Source organism: Barbus barbus (genome assembly GCF_936440315.1).
Source record: "Barbus barbus genome assembly, chromosome: 9".
Classification (NCBI taxonomy): Eukaryota; Metazoa; Chordata; class Actinopteri; order Cypriniformes; family Cyprinidae; genus Barbus; species Barbus barbus.
Window position 1 is genome coordinate 28,175,719 of NC_136737.1, and position 23,843 is coordinate 28,199,561.

Genomic DNA, 23,843 nt, shown 5'->3' on the forward strand with positions numbered 1-23,843 from the left:
TAGGGCAACACTGCATGTTTTGCATGTCTCCTTAATCAAACACACCTGATTCAAGTCATCAGCTCATTAATAGAGACTTCAAGACCTGAAATTGGTACGTCAGAGAAAGGAGACATGCAAAATGTGCAGTGTTGGGGTGCCTCCAGGACCAGGGTTGGGGACCACTGGAAGTGGGTATGGCAAAGAACAACCGGAGTATGGTGGGGAGGCTAGGGTATAGTGACCCCTGTGCACGAGGTGGTGACTAAGCAGGCCAAAGGTGCGTCGCAATTCTTTATTTGTGCATCCTCATTTCCTTTCCTTCTGTCTTAGCTCCACCCCCGTTAGGATATGAGGGAAGGATTCAAGGAAAGAAAATTAATGAAAGGAATGGTTATTTGTACATTGGAATATTCTTGATCACAAACTCAATTCCTGGAGGGCCACAGCTCTGCAGAGTTTAGCTCCAAATCACACCTGCTTGGAAGTTTCTAGTAATCCTGAAGACCTTGATTAGCTGGATCACCTGTGTTTGATTAGGGTTGGAGCTAAACTGTGCAGAGCTGTGGCCCTCCAGGAATTGAGTTTGAGACCAATGCTTTAAGAGTGTGCGTACGTTTAAATCTACGCCAACGGTCACATTTGTAAAAACTGGCTTTGACGTGGAAAAGTGCTTGGCGTCACGTCAATGTCTGAGCAGACGTACGCACTTTTTCTCGTCAGAGTACTGCAGGTTTTTGCAAATGTAAGCAGTTGTTGCAGCTCGCTGTTCTAAATTAAAGAATTTGGACAATGACTAGGTTATCTATGTTAATGACATTAATTAGGAGTCTTTTACAAGGGAGAGAGCTGAAACCATTCAGTTGGGCGAATCATTTGTGATTCATAAATTTCACATCTGAAATTGACATTTTCTATGCGTACGTTCATTCTATGAATCACACGTATGCATATTTGAGAGATGATCGTAAAATCAAATTAAGGATGGTTTCTACGCAACATTTTATAAAGGGGCCCCTAGTGTTTCAAAATCAATTCTCAGACAGTTCAAAGTGCTGATACTTATTTATAAATCATTTAATGGCTTCAATCTACGTAAATTGCACTTACTGTTGAAGATAAGCTTAACTGACTACTCGGACCATTAGGAGCACATTTAAACGATTTTTTTAATTGCTTTTGTACTTTATCGCATTTATGTAAAACGCTTCGAATGACAATTATATAGGACATGCACACTATAAATAAACTTAAGTTTCATATTGAAGTCGTTACCAGTTGGTGGGGTTAATGCTCACTAATTTGGATCGAAAACTGAATTAATGCAGCAGACTTTTACAGCTGTTACACAGGTTGTGAACAGTGACTTGATTTTGTAACAACCTTATTGGTCAGAACACAAAGGAGAAAAAAAACTGAAGACTATGCATAAACTTTAATGATTAATGTTAAAAAGTTCACAGATTCTAAAGGTTTCCTTTAGGAGTCAAACTAACAACAAGGCACCTTATCCACCACAAACAACATTACTGTATTAAGCAATGCTTCATAGGAGTTTTCTGTCACAGGTATGGGACAGGCAACCACAAGTTTTTTTTCTTTTTTTTTTTTTTTGCATATTATTTCAAATGCATATACTTTATAGGGAAAGATGGCAAGTCATACCACAGTCATCCATCCGTTGATCTTCATCCACCCAAAATTTGACCATGATTATCATGGCATAAAAGAACCAGGAGACCAGATCCACAGAAATACCAAGTTATTGGGGACTGAATTCCTCACAAAGTTAAAGGTGACAAGTTGTCTGTGTCCTTAAGAAAGTTTCTAGTTTACTTGTTAAATCTCAAAAGATCCATACAAATTTAAGATCGTTGCATTGAGCAGCAACTTATCCAGGATTTCCAGTCATCTGTGTGTGATGCCAATAGGTTTACTCTACCCCAGCTCCTTCCTCTTCCTCCATCTGTACCAGAGCTGCGTGACGGTTAGCCTGTGAGCCCTCTTTGAAGAACACCTTCTTGATGACTCCTGCTTTGGGTGCACGGATTGTATGCTACCCAGAAACAGAAGGACCCCGATCAGTTATAATATGGACTATAAAGTGCACTTAATGAGAAAGTGACAGAGCCTCACCTCCATTTTCATGGCAATCATCACCATTAGAGGATCTCCTTTCTGGACAGAGTCTCCAGCCTTGACTAGGACCTAGAATCAAAGCAAAGGCAAGTTTCAAAAGTCGCTGTTTAGGTTCCACGTAGATTACGTGTCTTTCAATAGTTTGATTTGGGATACATTACTGTGGTCTCACACAACAGAAAGTACACAAACGGGTTCAACCACGGATGCCTTAAATACCTTTTCGATAGTGCCCGTCATGGGTGCAACAGTGCCACCCTGTGCACTGGAGCCACTAACACCAGCCAGGAACTTGGGCATAGGTACATCCACCTGGGCACTTCCCTCCTAAACAAGTGCAAAAACAAAACACAAAAGATCATCAATAGTCTTGACTTGATGGTGAAGTCTAATATAAGGATGACAGAAACCCACCATAGAAAAGATGTGTACGGTGTTGTCCAGAATGACTAGTTTGGGTCGGGACAGCACTCCATTGACGGAGCACCACAGGTAGGTCACGTCTCCCTCCACCTGCAGCTCTCCTGATACATGAAACACCTCACCTCCAGTCTAACAACCACAAATGGAAGACGTGTGAAAATTCATGCTTAGTACATTGACGACACTTGGGTGGGCAATATACCGGTAGACACCGTTTACCGCTACAAGACTATCGTTTCTATTGTGTGTGCCCATGAAAACGTATCGTTTGCATGAGTCTTTAAAGCATTGCGGTTTAAAAACAAGTGATTTTAAGCTGTTGAAACACTCAGCAGTGAAAGAGAATTAATTTAGTTATGTGCACGCGCTCTCAGAAATACACGCACAAGTGAAGACGGTTACTTTTGATGCTTTATAGGCCTTGAACGGTTAAATGCACGCACTTATGTGTCAATATGCCCATCTTTGCAAGTATTCTTGTAATTTATGTCTTAAGGTCAAGTAAATGGCTGTAACAGTGTATTGGATTCGGGCAGCTCTTAGTGACAATTGCCTAATATTCCTGCTGTCTGTCATTCATGTTAATCAAACAACAAAAGAGAATCTCTCACACATTTGCAACTTTAATAAGAAATATATAGTTCATTTACACAGTGAAGAATAGGCAGTGTTTTTATACGTTTGATTAGTTTATAAAATGTATGTAGCATTTCTTATGTTGTACTGTAGTATTTTTCTCCTATTGCTTGTAATTTTTAGTGGTGCTTGTATTGTAAGTTTCTTATTAATCACTGTCTGTTTACTTGTCTTCAGTGAGCTAGAGTTTTGTTTTTCTAATTTAGGCTAGTATTAGTTTTTTGTGATATGACACTGGTGACAAGAATTATTAAGTTTCTATGGTATCAATTTTTGATATTATAAAGACCTTTAAAGCAAAAATATATAACTTTGTGATGCATATATAATAAATATATTATATATATAGGCCTGTTCTGAGTGGAGCCTGTCTTGTTAAACCGCTGTATGGTCTTGGCCACCGTGCTGCAGCTCAGTTTCAGGGTCTTGACAATCTTCTTATAGCCTACGCCATCTTTATGTAGAGCAACAATTATTTTTTTCAGATCCTCAGAGAGTTCTTTGCCATGAGGTGCCATGTTGAACTTCCAGTGACCAGTATGAGAGAGATAACACCAAATTTAACACACCTGCTCCCCATTCACACCTGAGACCTTGTAACACTAACGAGTCACATGACACCTGGGAGAGAAAATGGCTAATTGGGCCCAATTTGGACATTTTCACTTAGGGGTGTACTCTCTTTTGTGGCCAGCGATTTAGACATTAATGGCTGTGTGTTGAGTTATTTTGAGGGGACAGCAAATTTACACTGTTATACAAGCTGTACACTCACTAATTTACATTGTAGCAAAGTGTCATTTGTTCAGTGTTGTCACATGAAAAGATATAATAAAATATTTACAAAAATGAGAGGGGTGTACTAGCTTCTGTGAAATATATATGGTGTGCATATAACATTTTGCAGTCTAAAACAGAATTTACCTCCATACTGTATGTCCCATCTGGATTGTAAGTAATAGATAATGCCACTTCTGCAAAAGAAATTATATTTATTACTTATTAAATAATAACATTGTCAGAAAGCAACATATAATGGTGCTTAAAAAGTTCTTTAAGTGAAATATAATTTACTATATTTGCAGACTTGGTGAGATTCGCTCATCTATACAGATCTAGCTGTGCAGATTCTATTTAAGGCTTGTTATGCTGAAATTATGATCAATGACATCTCTTCAGTGTTCATATATAATGCAGACGTTTCTATTTCAAGAGAATGATCTGATAGTCTTGACATGTAGAAGAATCAGGTGAGCCGTTAATAAGCACACTGATCATTCATGCGTTCTTAATAATATTAAATGTAAACTGAGCCTCTGGAACTATTAGTCAAGAATCTGATCAAAGCAACTATTCCTTTGACTGCAGAAACTTAACCGTGATTAATCCGCTTGACCCCTGACATTAACAAAATATGTGACGCTTATCTGAATGCTAAAGCACTGAATAATCTTGAACAAGTAAAAGCAATCTAAAAGTCAGAAAAGAAATCTCTAAATAATAAAGGTGCAATATGCACTAATTATTCATGCAGATATGAAAATGTACATATTTCTATAATTAATACAACAATATTTCAAATTGTAGACAGAACTTGTTTGTCAGATGTAGCTCTTCGTCAAATCATGTTGACAGGAGTGTATCAGTCACTGCTTCGGACGGTGTGTGTGTGTGTGTTTATCAGAGCATGAATGCTTACTGTCGTCCCCGAGCTGCAGTGTCAGGTTCCTGCAGTGCAGGACATTGAATCGTCTCCCGTTACTGGAGGCAAACGGAGAGAACATGTCTGCAACAGGAAGCTTAGGTTAACATCTCAAACAAGCTTCATGTGCCAAAACACACACTGTGCCATCAATAAACGCCAAAACCCTGCAGACTAAAGTTTGGACACACTTGAATTAGTTTCTCATGATCTTAAAAACTACAAACAATGCATCCTCACCACTGGTTTGGTTTCTGTATATCTGTGTGTGCTGTTTTTCGCGAAGCACCAGACCCAGGGCAGCCTGACAGAGCAGTGCACCGGATGGCCTCTGAGCTGCTGGGAACAGCTGATCATAGTGCTGCGGGATGAAGCTGGTGTGAACCTTTCCTGCCTCGAACTCTGGATGCCCCGAAAGACTGAGCAAGAAGTCGATGTTGGTGTTGAGGCCCACGATCTGTGACACATACACAATGATAATATTAAGAATACTGAAGGAAGTCAAATTCTGATTCAGTTGTTCAGGTTAAGTAATTTATGCAGTAGTGTTGTTTTTAAATCTCTCAGAAGTTTATGGCTCAAGATTTCATACAGCTGAAAAGCTCCTCACGCAAACTTTGCTCGCATTTGGTTTGCTTGGTTTGAAAGTGCTGCGATATTGACAATAGACAATATTGTATAATTAGCTAACGCAACCGTAAAAATGAGAATGTGTGCTTACGTTGTATTGTCGAAGGCAGTATCTGAGTCTCTTCAGAGCAGCGGAGCGATCTTCCCCCCAAACCACCAGTTTAGCGATCATTGGATCATAATGAGCAGACACTTCATCACCTTACATATGTTCAACATAGACACAGCAGTTAGCAACCAATCATAGTTAAAATAATTAACTTATAAATGCATTTATTTAAAGACACTCCATGAGTGTATTCTCCACTACACGATTACATGATTGTATTATTTTTCCTTCAGACTTTAAAGATGCAGTGCCACAGATGTTTTATGGTTTGTTGTGACGTACATCCATGTGTAACGGATTATTGAAAAAGAAAAGCATTGCTGGGTGAGGACTTTATTCAATCTATTGTGTGTTGATTGCATGTTGAGATGTGGGTCTTGCAATGAACTGGATGTGAGGTTGCAGTCGACTGTAGAGGGACGGGTTTAAGCAGACTAAATGACTATAAATCACCCGATAGAAGTCATTTTCACCAGAAGATCAAGTTTGATTAAACATTAAGGTCAAAAAATCTTTTAATAAATTTACCACATGCATGGATGAATCGTTCACAACAAGACTATAGCCCAACCGATTTATCATTTTGCCGATTTTATCGGCCGATATGAGCATATTAATTTACTGATACACCGATATTAATTTCTTTACATTATGCAGATAAAATGCTTGTAAATGGTGTAATTACTTAGTTTGTCCAACAGAGTGCGCTCCATTGTTTGCTACTGGCGACCTAGGTCACTGTAGTGACAGCAGTGTTGCCAAGTCTGCGGTTTTCCTGCAGAATTGGGCTACTTTAAAGGCACGGTCAAATTTTTTATGCGAATGACCTTGAATGCGAATTGTACCAGGGGAATCCCGCTAAAAACCTTGTATTTCACCTCCCCAGAACATGATTGGGCTAGTTTTGAGGAGCAATCGGGTGGGTTTTGTTGCGAAAACCTGGCAACCCTGAGTGACACACGGCAGCGCCAGTGTCTTCACGACCCAGAGTCAAGCGTTGTCTTAACGGTAAGTTGCTAACTAGTTTGTGAAATGCATAACTTACTGTAAAGTTAATAAACAATGACCCCATCTTTTACTCTCACAATGAGCTTATAATACTCATTTGCAACATTAATAGGGCCTGATGATTTCATGGACAGAATCGCGGAATCCAATCATAAAAATGGAATTTACTGTATAACATGGAATTTTGTGGAATTGGTCATGTGTGTGTATATAGAGTATATATATATATATATATATATATATATATGTATAAAATGAATTCTATATACAGTGCCAGTCAAACGTCTGGACATATGAAGTGGAAGTGACTGGTACTGTACTATAATATACACAAAGAATACCGGCCGATATATCGATATCTGACTTTTAACTCCCTAATATCGGTATCGCCAATATTAAATTATATAAAATAATTTAAACTTAAAAAAAACAAAACATCCGCATTCACACGGATCTGCAAAAACAACTTAAAATGCTATATTATGCATGCAAGGTCAGTATTTGGCGATTTACTTGGTAAAGAAACACTACGTGAACACGCAATCCACATGCGCATGTCGTCACCATTTTTCAAATTCACATTTACCGTATCCTTTTTAAAAACTTGCAATTTGAAACCTGTTTTCAAATGTTTGTATTCCGAGGCCCCCAAAACGGCACTGTCATGTAAACGAATGGCCAAAACAAATAAAATAATTTTTTTGTTGTTGTTGAAAACCTCCTCAAACCGTTTTATTTTTTCTCCTGTAAATGGTAAATATGACTCTGTACAAATTCACAAGTCACGTGAGATTAAATGAAGAGTACCTTCTCGAACCCCCGTCTCTATGCGTGTGCACTGATCCCCCTGCGGCGTAGACAGGTGTAGCAGCGGCCCCGCTCCAGGAAGGAAGTTGTTATTGGGGTCTTCAGCATATATTCTGGCTTCAAAAGAATGACCCCGCAACACGATCTGCTCCTGAGAGAGGGGCAACTTCTCCCCTGCTGCCACCTGATGAACGAAAGCATCACGTCTGATTAAAAAACCGATTAAGTATAGAGAAAGGTGTGATTGTGACCCCTTGTGGACGAATCGGCAATGTCACTGTATTATTTAGGAAATATGTGAATATTGTCAGTAGTTTCTGAAGTCCGTGAGCTTGATCTTACGCGCAGTTGCCACTCCACCAGGTCTGTTCCCGTGATCATCTCTGAGACAGGATGCTCCACCTGCAGACGCGTGTTCATCTCCATGAAGTAGAAGTTGTGATGCGCGTCCATGATGAACTCCACAGTTCCTGTTAGAAAAGAATCGGCCAAGTTACAAAACTATATTGAATGTTTCACCAGTCTTAATAGTGAAGAAAACAACATCGTCACATGGCATTATCATCACCTGCTCCTACATAATTGACTGCTTTAGCTGCTCGCACCGCGGCCTCTCCGAGTTTCCTCCTGACCTCAGGACTGATGCCCGGCTGTAGTCACACACACAAATCAAGTCAGGTCGGTTTCATTAACACAAGCATATATCACAGACTTCACCAGAATGCAGAAGATGCAGAATGACAGAAGCAGTGTCATATTTACCCCTGGAGCCTCCTCGATGATCTTCTGGTGTCGTCTCTGTACGCTACAGTCTCTCTCGAACAGATACACCGCGTCGCCGTACTGGTCACCAAACACCTGCACCTCAACGTGTCTAATGCAACAACAAACACTCATGTATTACATCATATATGTGACCCTGGAGCACAAAACAAGTCTTAAGTCGCTGGGGTATATTTGTAGCAATAGCCAACAATACAGTGTATGGGTCAAAATGATAGATTTTTCTTTTATGCCAAAAATCATATTAAGTAAAGATCATGTTCCATGAAGATATTTTGCAAATTTCCTACCGTAAATATAATAATTTTGATTAGTAATATGCATTGCTAAGAACTTCATTTGAACAACTTTAAAGGCAATTTTCTCAATATTTAGATTTTTTTTCACCCTCAGATTCCAGATTTTCAAATAGTTGCATCTCGGCCAAATATTGTCCTATCCTAACAAACCATACATCAATGGAAAGCGTATTTATTCAGCTTTCAGATGTATAAATCTCAAACAAAGTGTGTGTACTGAGCCTGATCAACCAAACAGACCTGGGGTTCTCAACAAACTTCTCGATCAGCATCACGTCGTCGTTGAATGACTTGCGGGCTTCTCTGCGAGCCGATTCCAGCTGCTCGTGAAACTCTGCTTCTGAGTGTGCGATTCGCATTCCCTGCGCGAGGCGGTGCAAATAAAGCGATTTTAAGTATGTTTATTATAATAGAACGGTTTAGTGCAAACACAACCTACCTTTCCGCCGCCACCACGAACTGCTTTGATCATCACAGGGTAACCAATCCTTGCGGCCTCGCTTTGAAGTTTGACATCTGATTGGTCCTCTTCATGGTACCCCTCAATGATAGGCACGCCAGCAGCTGACATAATGTGTTTAGATGTGCTGAAACAAAAACAAAGATGAATTGAAACTTAGAAACCAGAAAGGAAAGTTTCGTTAAATATTGGCTAGCCAAAGCTTTTCCTGAAAGCACTATACAGATAATAAGGCATTGCTAGGTAAGAACTATACTTTTGCATACTTTTGAAGAGTACTTTTTATGGAAATAATATATTTTAAAAGAATATACTGAATGTAATGTTTTAGGACATTTAAATGCAAGTTAATTGCAAAAAGATGTATTATAGTTAATTAATATTAAATGCAATTAGTTAAATGCAACTATATTTTATGCAATTTCATAATTCTATTGTTTTTTAAATAAAGTGTACTGATATTTTTTTTTGCTGATAAATATTTAAATATACTTTAGTTTACCATAAATGTAATTTCTATTGAAACTTATGCCATATACTTAAATATACTTTGTAAAAATGAAGTTGCAATTTAGAACATTTAAAATATAAACTTTAATTCAATATCAAATTACGTAACTTGTATTTTAACCAGTTAAAATATATCCTTTTACATCCCTTATGAAAATTAACTATGGCTTTATTACAGTAAAAGTATAGTAACCATAGTTTTTTTGGAAGTTTGATTACCATTTGTATAACCACAGTTTTAAATGTAGTACACGTTTTTTTTCTAAAGCCATGGTTAATTTCATAAGGGATGTGCTTTAGTACTTTAGTCAACACTTCAAAATAAGCGTACTTCTTTAAAGCAAGACAAAAGACAAAATATTTAAAATGTACTTAAGTAAATCTTAATTTGATATCACAAAGTGCACTTTTTAAAAGGTAACTAACTTAAGTGTGTTAATAAACAGTCTTAAAGAGAGACACTTTTAAGTGTGCTTAAAGTACACTTAAATAGGGTTGCAAAAAGGTGGACAATTTCCAGTAAATTTCCTGAAACATTCCATAAATTCTTCAGATTATCTATCTTTGTGTTCAGCAGAACAAAGACATTCATACAGGTTTGGAACAAGTTGAGGGTGAGTAAATGATGACAGAATTTTCATTTTTGGGTGAACTATCCCTTTAAGATACTACACTGTAAAAAAAAAAAAAAAAAAAAAAGTTGAGCCAAATTAAGTTTAAGGCAACCAGCTTCAGCACATTTTTGAGTTTCACAACTTATTTTTTAGGAAATCTCAAATTTTTGTTGTATAAACTTAAAACAAGAAGTTGAGAAAACTCAAAAATCTGCTGAAGCTGGTTGCCTTAAACTTTTAAGTTTGCCCAACTTTCTATTTTTTTTTTTTTTTTAACAGTGTAGGGCTTTTCAATTATATTTTTGTGCAGCTGCTACAGTCAAACTACTTTTTTTTTTTTTTTTTTTTTTTTAATTACTGTACCTTTTAATTCCCATGTCCCGAATGGCTGATGACGGTGGGCCGATGAAGATGATGCCTTCTTCTTTGCACAATTCAGCAAACTCTGTATTTTCTGACAGGAATCCATATCCAGGATGGACCGCCTGACCAAAACATAAGATTTAAATCAAGGAAAAAAAAAAAATTAAAACTCCCTATTCAGCTATAAAAAAAAAAAACTTAACATTAGCACACCTGTGCAGAGGATTTCTTGGCGACATCCAGGATCTTGTCCATGCGCAGGTAACTCTGCTGAGATGCTGCTGGCCCGATATGATACGCCTCATCCGCCTAGGATTACAGACCGAATTATATAAATATAGCTGCAAGCAGCGATTCTGGGGCCAAGCCACCGAAGGGCCTGTAGCGTGGCGTAGAGCAGGAAGAGCAAAAACAGCGGAAATAGAACATACATCTAAAAAAAACAGATAGATACACAAGTTCAAAATTGAACAGAAGTTCAGATGAGAACGACCAAACTCACGTTTCTGATTCAAGAGGAACACGCACAGAAGGTCCAACAATTGGAACAAAAGCAATGATCGCACCGCTTCTGGCCACAGTACCTCTTGCGGTCTGGGCATGAGCCAGGTTCGGGGCTTGCGGCTTAGAAGAGCACGCCACTCAGTCGACACACATTCAACAGGCTCCAGAAGAGAAGTTTAGGAGTGAGAATGAACAATTTGCAATGCTACAATGTACAGCGCTGATCTGGATAAGAAACTAATCAAAACAGCACAACATAACACACAATTTAACAAAGTTGCTCCACGTGGGAGTCAAACCAACAACACCACAGGTTTTGAACTTCAAAGGAAGTGGCTTAGCAGAGCACGCCACCCGGTCGCTTCACGTTCGACATGCAGCTGAGGAGAGGTTAAGAATGAGAATGAGCTGACAAAAAAGCTCTTTAGTATTTTAACCAGCGTAACACGCAAAGTTAAGTTAATTGTAATGCAGTTTATGGTTAACTCGTTAGCTGAAGAGTCACATTAAACAGAATGGTAATTGTTTAGCCTGTAACTTAGTAAAATGCTACGATTACTAGCATAAGACAACAAACACAGGTCTGGTCAACTTCCGAGAGGTATTTCTCGGGAACGGTAGTGAATATCAAAACTCTGTTCAGTCATTTCTGTGCAGGTCAGTCCAAAGATCATATGATTCGATTTTGGACAAAATTTCAATGAGGAGTAGCGAAAAAACTGTTTTTCATTTACTTCAATATGGCTGACAGGCACATTCATGGAAAACAACAAATGAGACATCGTCAGAATCGGCATATCCCAGGGAATCAAAGGATACAGAAAAAAAAAAAAAATTTAGACAATGCTTTCAAAAGTTATAAGCAAAATTGTGCGTTTTTTGGTATCGCACGACCCATAGGTGGCGCTGTTCCGAACTTTGGCACATATCCTCAGTTCATGGTGTTGATGAAGCGTACCAAGTTTTGTGTCAGTTGATCAAAGTTTGGCCGAGATACAGCCTCTGAAAACGTTTTGGGTCAACCTTGTTAACTTCACAGCATCATAACTTTTCTTTTCACCAGTAGGTCAAAAAATTCTGTTCAGTCATTTCTATGCGTCTCAGTCCAAAGATCATGTGAGCCAATTTTGGGAAGAATTGGATAGATTTCTAAGGAGGAGCAGCAATAAAACTGTTTTTCATTTAACTCAATATGGCTGACAGGTACATTAATGGAAAATGACAAATGAGACCTCGTCAGAATCGGCATAACCCAGGGAACAAAACGACATTAAAATGACACATTTTGGACAACATTTTCAAAAGCTGTCTTCATTCTTCAGGGGTACCTCCAGGACATGGTGTTCATGATCCCTACCGATTTTTGTGCAGATATGTCAAATGGTTCAAAAGATATTGCAATATGACAAATTTCTAAATGGCGGACACGTGGTTCAGCCAATCCTGGCAAATCCATAGGCACAAATATTATAATTTTATGACTGACTGTTCAAAAGTTATAAGCGAAAATGTAAATTTTTGGTATCTCACGACCCATAGGTGGCACTGTTCCCAACTTTGGCATGGACCCTCAGATCATGGTGTTGATAAAGCGTACCAAGTTTCGTTTCGATTGATCAAAGTTTGGCCAAGATACAGCCTCTGAACCAATTTTGGGTCGACCTCGTTAAGTTCACAACATCATAACTTTTGAACAAAGATGAATGAATAAAACAAATATACGTTCAGTCATTTCCGTGCGGCTCAGTCCAAAGATCATCTGAGCCAATTTTGGGAAGAATTGAATCAATTTGGAAGGAGTAGTAGCAAAAAGACAATACTTTACTTTTCAAAATGGCCGCTACTGTAATGGGTGGAGTCTTAATGTATGGTATTGAATGTGATCAGCATGAAGAAAGTAATCAGGTGTACTAAGTTTCATTTTTCTAGAACAAGGGGTTCAGGAGTTATTACCATTTCAATGTTGAATTTTTGAACTGGTGGTGGCGCCACAGAGTTGGTCCTAGAGACCCCAAAGTTGGTCAGATCACGATTCATGGCCATCACCACAAGTGTGCCAAATTTCATCATTTCCCTACGTTCCCTTCACAGGGTTGCCATAGACTCCCATTGAACGAAAATAATAAATCATACAGAAAAAATAGTGGCTACAGCCCATTCTGGGCTTGGCCCCTAACTATATTATCTGCATGACAATGTATCTAGCCGTTACAGTTTTCTCTCACCATGGCCACATGCATGGACTGTCTGTCTGCATCGCTGTACACCGCAACCGAGCGGACGCCCATCTTCTTAGCCGTCCGCATTACCCGGCATGCAATCTCTCCTCTGTTAGCAATGAGGACTTTCTCAATCCGGCCTGTACATAGAGAAAAAACACCAATAAGTATCATTATGAATTATGATAATAACAAGCATTAAGTAATAACAGCTCTTACCCACAGATGCATGTCTGATGGATCCTTTGGTCCAGATCAGTGCCCTGCAGACAAGAAAGCATGAGATCTGAACACAGGATCTTACTTCATGTGTTTAGTAAATAGTCTGAAGAATGGAGTCAAGGGCAAATTCATCTGCAGAGGTGACCTCTTCGTTTAATGCAAACCCGCAATGCATTTTAATAACTAAAAGATGCTAAATAATGCATTAAGTTCCAGCAAAATTGCACACATATACAAATAAATTAATTATGCACACCTTGCACCAAATATACATTCATTACCAATAACAGTATTTTCTTCCCTAAAGCATGACTTAACATCAGCATTCACAAAGATATGAGTCTCTTTTAAACGAAATGCATTCGTTTAAAAGAGAAATATGAGACTTAAAGCAAAGTTTGAATGTCATATCTGACTGATATTAGTGCAAACTGTTCTGATTTGCAACCCCAAATGTGATGAACGCTACATTTGTTCTTTATATTTGATAATAAAGTAGTTTGTAACTTACAGCAGGTGTTTGTTTATAGCTGTCTTGATTTGAGTTTTCAGAAACACTGCAGCCATGACCACTGTGTTAGCATATGTGAGTGTAAATAACACGAAAACAGCGCGTTAAGATCATATACTTCATAGGTTTCACAGCTTCATTCTCACAAACTTGATAGAATACTTCCAAATATTTATACTCTGTTGAATTATTCCGTCATTTAAACGATAATATCAGTGATGCTAATTGTAGCCGCTGGAAAAGCAAACGCACTAGGTTTGTCCTCATCCGCTTACCGTACTTACAGCAGCCAATCAGAAACGAGAGCTTGGAGGCGGGGACTGAGGTATGTGTGTGTGAGGATTGTGGGATATGAAGTACAACAGTAAGGTAATAAATATGCCTCAGTTATACTATTTGACTATATAGCGGCTAAAAATGAAACCTCTTAGCTACTTTTCTCTGTTTATGAATATGACTTGTCACGTGACACGCAATGACACGTGTATGCAATTTCCCGCGAAATCCGACCCGACAAAAATAACAAGGTTCCGTTCAAAATCGCATCCTCTGTAAGTAATTATTTAGCGACTATTAAAAGTATATTTGATATAGTATAAATGTAAGTTATATGAATGATGTTCTTGTCATGAATATGCACTTCAGAATCTCACAGAAAGCATGTGATCCGAGTAATTGTGTACTTTTTTGTTTAAAAAAAAAATTATGGTGAACATATCTCAGGTTGCATTTAGTTTAAAAGTTTATTTTTTGTTTTTTCAGACACAAGCTTTAAAGTTATACCTATGAAAACGCCAAATACAAAGTAGTGGGGCATGTTGGCACACAATATGGGATGGGACAGTAAAAAAATTGGTCAAAACCATTTTCTCATTACAAAAATCTGTATTTGTTTCCCATGGCATTTCACAAAAAGTGCTTCATATTCACATGTAAAACCTGCACTTTATCATAATCATTCCCTTGAATGTTCATACCTTGTCATGGCCCAAAACCTTCAGACATCAGAATGAATACAGTCTATAAAAAGCACATTTCTAACAGTATTTCATGTCAATTGCATTTTAATTGTTTACTCATTTAAAGCAATATGCACACAATGTAAAACATGATTAAATCTTGTGATTCATCTTCACAGTACACATCTCAGAGTTGTTCGTAGCCTTGGTTGCGGCGTTCTCTGACAAGCAGATACGTCAGAATGGCAATGAGGCAAACTGCTGCAGCTACAGCACCCAGAATAATGGGGATCATGCGCTTGTTGTAATCATCCCAGCACTCAACCTCTGAAATCAAGACGTGAGAAATCCTGTTATTCTTGGGTAAATAGGTTAACAGAATATAGATGTGTTTAAATTTAGATACGTAGTATGTAAAAAATAGCATCTCTACGGTCTACGATGTGAAATGTATGCACCTTTTCCAAACGCTCCATTGCCCAGATCAAAGGCTTGAATCTGCAGTGGCACCAGTTTGACTCTGAAGTAGCTCGCCAGTATCAGAGTGGTCTGAGACTTGCATTGGAAGCTAAAGCCATTTTTTGCTTTAAATAGCTTTTCGTGATTTACAACTCCTACATAGGTTTTATCTGTGGATTAAAAGCATATAATGTACTTAGTTTGTGAGATTGTTATGTTAAAACACATTCTGTTAACCAAATTTATTGTTCATTGACTACTATACAATAAAGTATACCATTTGTGGGTTTATCTCCACCAAAAGTGTAAACCGTGAGCCTCCCAGGCACCCTTCATGCGTTTTGTTAATGCATTTTGGCCATTTATTTAAAAGACCACAAACCTTTGAAAACTATGGAAGGCTGATGGGGCCAGAAGTCTTTAAACAGAAGATGTGAAATTTGGCCATGACAGCACGCATTGTTTGTGCACATAAATGCTGCAATTTTGAATGCATTTATTTTATATGTGTAGACATGCACATTCTGGCTGTGTTAAAGGTGCTGTATGTCGGATTGAACCAAGTATTGCAGTCCAAATTCAAAATATTGGAGAGGGTTTTTTTTCACCCAGCAACTCCTCGTCAGACGTGACGCACACCCAGGTGGCCAGATTAAGGACACCAACAGGAACGAGTGCACGTGATGATGAATGACATGAAATACGCTGTGTTTTCCGCCAACTGGCAACCCTGCCGAAATACAATTGGGTAAACTGGCAGTGGGCGGGGTTTCACAAACCAAAACAGAGACCGACATTCCGGCCCGGAACGCACATTTTCCAAGCAGAATAACGACTGTAGCATTGTTTTTCAGATAAACAAGTATGTTAACTTAGCATGTTTCTTAAATATCTGCAAGCACATTATGGTATTTTTATGCTTTAGTAGAGTCAAAAACTTACATACAGCACCTTTAAGGCATCAGTTTGCTGTGCTTCTTTAGTACATGTAAAAATGTACAATTTTATGGTGTTAAGACAACATATTTGAACTTGTCTTTCATTGTGCGCACATCCTGGCCATGTTCGAATGTGTAATAATCTTTTAAAGACTGACATATTAATCCTTTCTTTAGTTTATTGCAGCATTGCTTCTCATATCTACTGTGCAAGAGTAAATTAATTAATCTAAATTAAGACTGATATCACACACAATGTACATATTTGACCCAAAGTTGGGTTAAAACAATCCAGCATTTTTTAGAGTGTAATGTCTGATGTTTGCATACATGTATACCAGTGTACCATTATGACATCATATGTCTCAAATACAGCAATTTTATCGGCTTGTTGTCACATTAATGTGCACAAACACGTCAAAATTTCAGGTCAAAGGTCTTCACTCGTTCCATTTAAAGGAGTGGTTGACTGGTTATTTTCTAGGCTTGTTTGTGTTAGGGTGCAGTCTAACATGTGTTAATGCTTTGTTTTGTTTTTTTTTAAATACGGATTAATTTTGACATAATTTACCTTTATTCTACACCGCTCTGTCTCTTCTCCTATAAACGCACTGATGTGTTTATGATTTCCTGCTTTAGAACATTGATTTTCAAACTTGTGAATCCATTAGAATCATTAGAAGACAGAATCGTGATTCATATATGAATAGATTTTTCCGTGCACCCCTAGTTTTGATGGCATGGCAACAACTCTTCCTCTTCTCTAAAGCAGCGCAGCATAGCTTCGCCCCCTTTGTTGCTTGTTCCTCGTTGTCGCCTGTAACTCGTTGTAGTCCCTACGAGCCGTTTTTGAAGGCATTAAACTGTCATAATTTTAAAAGACGATATTTCCGTTTGCATTGAACTTTCAGCTTCGGAACTTTGCAGATATTGTTTATGCTCAAACAGCAACATTACACACTAACTAACGTTAAAAAAGTGAAATTGCAATCAACCACCCCTTTAAAGACTTTTGGCCTTATCTGCCTTTCATAGTAAATGATAGCATTATGTTCTTTGTGTAAACTACAAAAGTGTGAATTTGTGAAAATAGTGACATTGAGTGCATGTTTCTTTACAAAGTGACATCGCTAACTACTGGCATACAGTATTTTTAACCGTTTTCACAGATTTGTGTGAATGGGGACTGTTTTGAGAATATTGTAATCTATATGGGAAGATTTTCAAAAACGCAAAGGAAAAAATACATTTTGTTTTCAGTTAATTGTTGTAGCATAAACGTACCATTAGAGCAGTCTGCTTGAATCCGCCAGTATCTTTTTAGCTCAACCAATAGCGAGAGACTGGGGCGTGGCTACTGTAGCAGGCTGAGCCAGAGAGTGTTTAGCCGGTTTGGGACTAAAGGCCAAAGTATAGTTTGATTTTTATGTGTAAGTGAGTGTCTGCATACAGTGCGTGTGACGCAAATGTCATCACCTGAAGAGTATGTGTGTACTGTACTGTTTTTTATAACTGATTTTTGTAACTTTGTATGCGCTTTGACTTGGTTTTGCACTAATCAGTTGTTCCACAAGGTGGCAGCACTGGCCCAGACCATTGTTTCACAGTAGAAAATGAAACTAAATAGATGGAACAAAAACAATAAAATAAATTTCAAGGCTTGCCAATGGTTTAAAACAAGGTTAAACATTGGCTGTGTTTTTAAAAGATGGAGAAATTTTATGGAATGCTTGGGTCTTAATCGAGATGTGTGCTGTTTCTTCTCAACAGGCAGAGTAAGCAAAATTAAGGGTTTTGCCACACGCTATGTCTTAACTGTCCAGCCCCAGATAAAACATAAAGATATTTTTTAAGATAAGAATAATCGTAAGTGCGTGATAATGTTTTTCGTAAAGGTTGTAGTGTAATTTATACTTACTCTGGCAAATTTTACATGGGGGAACAGGTCTCAGAAGACCTCTGACAGTGTTCACATAGGAGAGATCACCTTCCTGCAAGTGTGGGGAAATATTGCATTGCATGTTGATTAAGGATGCTTGTCTTGCACATGTTTAACCTCAAAGAGAACACTTATCATAGAGATTAAAGCTACTGTAGGTACCTTGATGAAAGTGAACTGCAGATGTCCACCTTCAAACCCCAGTGAGAAAACAGACTTTTGGCTCCCACAGTATCCCGAGACTCGTGTAAAGCTGGGATTTACGTTGAAATAATAGTTCTTCTGCAATACAAGTGTGGAATACAACGTGATTACTGGATCAACATCATGTTAGTATGAAAATCTTGTAAAATTATCAATATTAAAAAAATCATCATGAGCTAAAGTTCAAGACACTCAAATTTGGTATGACCGCACAGAAATGATCAAAATATACATACAGCAGGTAAAATAAGTATTGGATACGTCACCATTTTTCTCATTAAATATATTTCTGAAGGTGCTGTTGTCGGTAACAACCCAAGTAATCCATACTTACAAATAAAACAAAACAAATTAGTTCAGAAATTAAGTTCTGTGTAATAAAGTGGAATGACACAGGGAAGAAGTATTGAACACATGAAGAAAGGGAGGTGCAAAAAGGCATGGAAAGCCAAGACACCAGCGGAAATCTATCTAATTAGAAAGCAACCCTGCCCCTTGTCAGTGGAAACTAATATTAGCTGCTTCAGTCCCAACTGATGGCCTATAAAAGGTGTCTCCTTGGCTGTGTCCAAATTCAGGGTCTGCATCCTCCTTAGGATCCTTCCTACCCGGTTGAAGGAGGAGGGATCCTCCGACGTCCGCAAAACCCGGAAGTCGGTGTTTGTGAATTTGGACAGCCTACCCTTCTTTCAGTTCCCTCCCTTACCCGTTGCTCATATCCTGTCGCCTAGCAACCGTGACAGCGCCAAGCAAGAAGCGGGAAAATGGACAAACAAAGAGTTATTCTCCTCATTTTAATTCTTTTGGAAGAAATAAAGCAATTAAATAAATTAAATACTTTCTTTGCTCGTTGTCGGAGAGTTTTTTATATCAGACTACAAGACAGTCACATCCAGGTAAGCCATTATAGCCTATTTTTATTTGTTTTTAAGTATTCTACTAATTTCTCCTACAAATTCATTGAGCCGAAGCATAAACTTTAGCTTGTTTTGTCAGAGAAACTCCTCTCCCACTCCGCTACCGCTCGCTTCGTCCGCCATTACGCTCTGCCGAAAAGAATTATGGGATAGGTAGGACGGGAAAGGATCCACCACACCCATCCTTCCAATTCGGGGAAAAGGAGGACGTATTTGTGGGCCGCATTTGAAGGATCCTACGAATTTGGACAGCCTTCGTCGCGGCGCTGTGACGTAACATCCTTCAAATGAGTACTCCGAAGGATGCAGACCCTGAATTTGGACACAGCCATTATCAACATGTCACACAAGAAACATTTCCTGATGGGTAAAAGCAAAGAGCTCTCTCAAGACCTTAGCATCGTTATTGTTGCAAAACATACTGATGGCATTGGTTACAGAAGGATTTCTATACTTCTGAATGTTCCAGTGAGCAGTGTTGGGGAAGTGGAAAGAACATCATTTCACCATAATTGGCCACGACCAGGTGCTCCTCGCAAGATTTCTGACAGAGGATTGAAAAGAATTATCAGAAGAGTTGTCCAAGAGCCAAGGATGACTTGTGGAGAGCTTCAGAAAGACCTGGAATTAGTATAATTGTTTCAAAGAAAGCAAAAAGTAATGCACTCAACTGCTGTGGCCTGTATGCACGCTCACCACACAAGGCTCTATTGCTGAAGAAAAAGCATGTTGAAGCTCATTTAAAGCTTGCTGCACAACATTTAGACAAGCCTGTGAAATACTGACAGAATATAGTCTGGTCAGATGAGAGAAACAATTGTACTCTTTGGATGCCATAATACACACCATGTTTGGAGGTCAAATAGCACTGCTCATCACCCCAAAACATCATGGTGTAGCACTGGCAAAATTCATATAACAAGGACGTATGAATGGAAAAATGTACAGAGACATTCTTGATAAAAAATCTGCTGCCATCTACCAGGATGATGAAGATGAAACAAGGGTGGACATTTCAGCGAGACAATGATCCCAAACACAGCCAAGGAAACTCTCAACTGGTTTCAGAGAAAGAAAGTAAAGCTGCTAGAATGGCCAGCCAATCACCCGATTGAATCCAATAGAACATTTATGGAAAGAACTAAAGATCAGAGTTCATAGAACAAGGTTTGAAGACTATTTATGTGGAAGAATGGGCCAAAATCACACCTGAGCAATGCATACGACTAGTTTCTCCAACAGGAGGCGTCTTGAAGCAGTCATTACCAAAAAAGACTTTTCTATGAAGTATTTAATCAATTTCAGTAACCGTATTCAATACTTTTTTCCCTGGGCCATTCCAATTTATTACACAGAACTTAATTTCTGAACTTATTTGTACTGTTTTCTTTGTATGTATGCATTACTTGGGTTGTTACCGACATAAAATTTCAAGTCAGCAGCAGCTTTAGAAATATATTTACTGAGAAAAATTGGTGACGTGTTCAATACTTACCCACTGTGTATATGATGATGATAATAATAATGATTCAAATGAAATAAAAAAAAATAATAATAATTGTACACAATTGTTTTACAATTATTAGATCCCAGTAGACATGACATTGTATTCTTCGAGTGAAACACAGTACACAGTGAAAAAGTGAAATTTTGATTAATATTATAGAAATAACATACTTTTAAAGAATATACTTAAGTGCAAACTTAATGTAATGTTTTCAGATATTTAATTAAATGAAAATGTATTATAGTTTACATCTATATTATATTAATTTAGCTGAACATTTAAGTATTTTTTGTCTTATCCACTTAAGTAGGACTTAAGTACATTTTAAGTAACATACTTTTATGTAATTTCTATTAACTTGCATGGAATGTATTTAAATATATGCTTATATTAAATTTAAATGTAATATTAAGACGTTACAGTTAAAATGACTATATACATGTATTTTAGTATGTTAGTTGACGCATCAAAATATGTGTACTTTTTATAGCATTCAAAATGTATTTTTACGCAAAACCTTTAATTTGACATTAGAGCACTTGTTAAAAGTATACGTATGAGTGTTGTGAAACAGTGATGAAAGCATACTTAAAGTACACTCAAGTGGCTTTTTATTCCATTAATATTACATTTGCAAGTAGTGTTTTTAAAATAAACTTAAGATTTGAGGTTCACTACAAGTGCACATTCAATACAATTAAGAGCACTTCTTTCCTACAAGGGATTACTTACTAAAAATAAAGTTTTTCACCTTAGAGTTTGTCTTAATTATGGGCTATTCAAACAATGTAAAGTATTAGAAAGATATACTCTTAAGGATGCTGACCCAGTGTAAAACTGTTGTGCCCATACAAGTTCTGTAGGTTTTTTTCTGACAGTGCAGTGAGCCGTTGACAATGTTGGTGGTAAACCAAGTGAGTTCTCACCCCTTTCTAGAATATGCTGAGGAGCTGAATAAAAATGCTGAGAAAATAACAAACTCACTTTGTTCTCTCGCACCACATACTCCACTCCCAAACTGGCCCGCACACACACTTTGCCCTGAGGGTTCCTCAAGGTGTACAGAAACTCAGGCGGGGTGCTTTCTTTGGGCTGGAGAACGGGTCTCGGGGACAGATTTGTAATGGGAGGATCACTGTTGATGATGGCAGGAACTTCGTCTGCTGTAGCTGAAAGTTGAAGAGGATTTGAGGCTAGAGAGCTTCCTGTTAGTGCAAAACAACGGGGGGGCTTCAACACCATTTCATGAAGTGTTAACCAACACCGAGCTATTAGGACCATTCATTGATGCTGTTAAACTGACTTTGTTCTGGGTTCTCAGAAATTAGCCAAGAACTTGCTAGAACTTTATAGTTAGAAATCTATTTATAAATCACTTTTCTCGTTATAAATCATCATTTATAAGAATATATGCAAAGTTTTGTACCATTAAGATCACTATTTGACTTCAAATGAAAGGCAAATCAACTCACCTAGCCAATGCATGGAAGACAGCAGAAGAAACAGAGCGATGTAGCAACTTGCGTGAGTCATTTTGAGAAAGTGGCTCGTGTGTTTCAGGGCAGTTGCTCTTATGGTATCAGCTCTGAAGCCACAGTAAAATAATGCACATGTGGTCGTGAAGGAGGACACTTATGCTTTGTTGCTGTCAGCAATTGTCTGACATCAGGAAGCTTCTTTAGCCATGCCCACGATTAGTAAACCAAGTAATGATATGACTAAACCCTCTATGTTGGCGTTAAACATATATTCCAGACCAAGAGTTTTATAGTTTTAAATTGAATTTCTAAGCAATCTAGACATCTCTTTGATTACAAAGTAGTGGCATCGGAAGAGTTGGGTTTGGACATTCATGGTGATCAGTTGTCACTAATATTTGCCATACTTTTTCATACGCATTCAGTGCCTCAAAGGGTTCAATGTCATAACAACTTGAATTACCAATAAGTTGAATGAATTCCATTTTCGTGGAGCTTCAGCATGTGAGCAAATTTTCAAATCGTCCACATTCATCACAACTAACAGCAACTTTATTCATTTTTCAACCATGTGTATCTGTTTTGAAAGCAAAACTCAAAATATACGAGCTTTTATTAAAAAAAACAACGCTTTAGGACACAATGGAATAAAACAGTTTTGTGTAAGTGTGTAACTTTTTGCTTTTTGTAATGTGTGAACGATGCACATCACTCAGACACGTCTGTTCACACTTTATGTGCTCTGGTGACTTTTTTTTACTTCCCTTTCTACATTGGTTGGTGGAACTCTTGTGTGTGTGTGTGTGTGTGTGTGTGTGTGTGTGTGTGTGTGTGTGTGTGTGTGTGTGTGTGTGTGTGTGTGTGCATGCGCGTTTTTTGTGACAAATGAGGACTAATATAAATGTGTATAATGACACAGGTATTACAAGGCGAATGTGACTTTTCAGGACATTGATCCATGTCCCCTCTTTTCAAAACGCTTATAAATCATACAGAGTGAGGTTTTTCTGGGGAAAGTTGAAATGCACCTTTCTCCTGTGAGAGCTAATTAACAACATAACTAACAACATAACTTTCATAATTTTGATGCCAAAAAAATGCAACGTTGAATCTTTTTGACCTCTAAATGGACAACTGTTCACCTCAAACGATGAGCATTCTTCTTAAAAGATCTTTAAAGACAACCTGATGGCTTCATTTTAAAGTAATTTTTATTATTTTCCTTGATAGTAATAATATTTTGCTTGCTATTCCTCATTGTGAGTGACATACACATGGCAAAATGAGCAAAACAGGAAAAGGACAAAAAATGTTAAATGCAGTGTTGGGGAAAGTGACTTTTAAAATAAATGTATTACAATATTGCGTTACTCCATAAAAAAGTAACTAATTGTGTTACTTAGTTACTTTTTATGGAAAGTAATGCTTTACGTTACTTTCGCATTACTTTTTATCACCTGGGCTGGGCTTGCTTATTTGTTTTTAATAACAAAAAATAAAAACAACAAAGCTTGTATTTCTTTT

At 37.8% G+C, this 23,843-nt stretch overlaps 2 protein-coding genes across 3 annotated transcripts; both read right to left on the bottom strand.

Annotated features, from left to right (window-relative positions):
- Positions 1–1,396: 1,396 nt before the first annotated feature.
- mccc1 (methylcrotonyl-CoA carboxylase subunit) lies at positions 1,397–14,213 on the bottom strand. The gene is made up of 20 exons (XM_079425876.1): positions 14,194–14,213; positions 13,919–13,979; positions 13,405–13,448; positions 13,192–13,325; positions 10,676–10,771; positions 10,463–10,584; positions 8,955–9,102; positions 8,756–8,877; positions 8,196–8,307; positions 8,002–8,083; positions 7,776–7,903; positions 7,434–7,617; positions 5,601–5,710; positions 5,120–5,336; positions 4,877–4,963; positions 4,102–4,151; positions 2,533–2,670; positions 2,338–2,445; positions 2,116–2,187; positions 1,397–2,035 (listed from the first exon to the last, which is right to left on the bottom strand). Exons 2-20 carry the CDS (start codon positions 13,972–13,974, stop codon positions 1,913–1,915), a joined length of 2,133 nt encoding a protein of 710 aa, XP_079282002.1. The 5' UTR covers positions 13,975–13,979; positions 14,194–14,213; the 3' UTR covers positions 1,397–1,912.
- A 427-nt stretch (positions 14,214–14,640) lies between these two features.
- lamp3 (lysosomal associated membrane protein 3) lies at positions 14,641–22,498 on the bottom strand. Of its 2 annotated transcripts, none has more exons than XM_079425877.1 (6): positions 22,314–22,498; positions 21,826–22,046; positions 18,376–18,495; positions 18,193–18,265; positions 15,336–15,506; positions 14,641–15,204 (listed from the first exon to the last, which is right to left on the bottom strand). In XM_079425877.1, the coding sequence occupies exons 1-6, from the start codon at positions 22,372–22,374 to the stop codon at positions 15,065–15,067; spliced, it is 786 nt and encodes a 261-aa protein (XP_079282003.1). In that variant the 5' UTR covers positions 22,375–22,498; the 3' UTR covers positions 14,641–15,064. The 2 variants fall into 2 exon arrangements, with proteins under 2 accessions (XP_079282003.1, XP_079282004.1); XM_079425878.1 differs by having other exon boundaries at positions 14,645–15,204; positions 21,826–22,010; positions 22,314–22,481.
- Between the last annotated feature and the right edge of the window lie 1,345 nt (positions 22,499–23,843).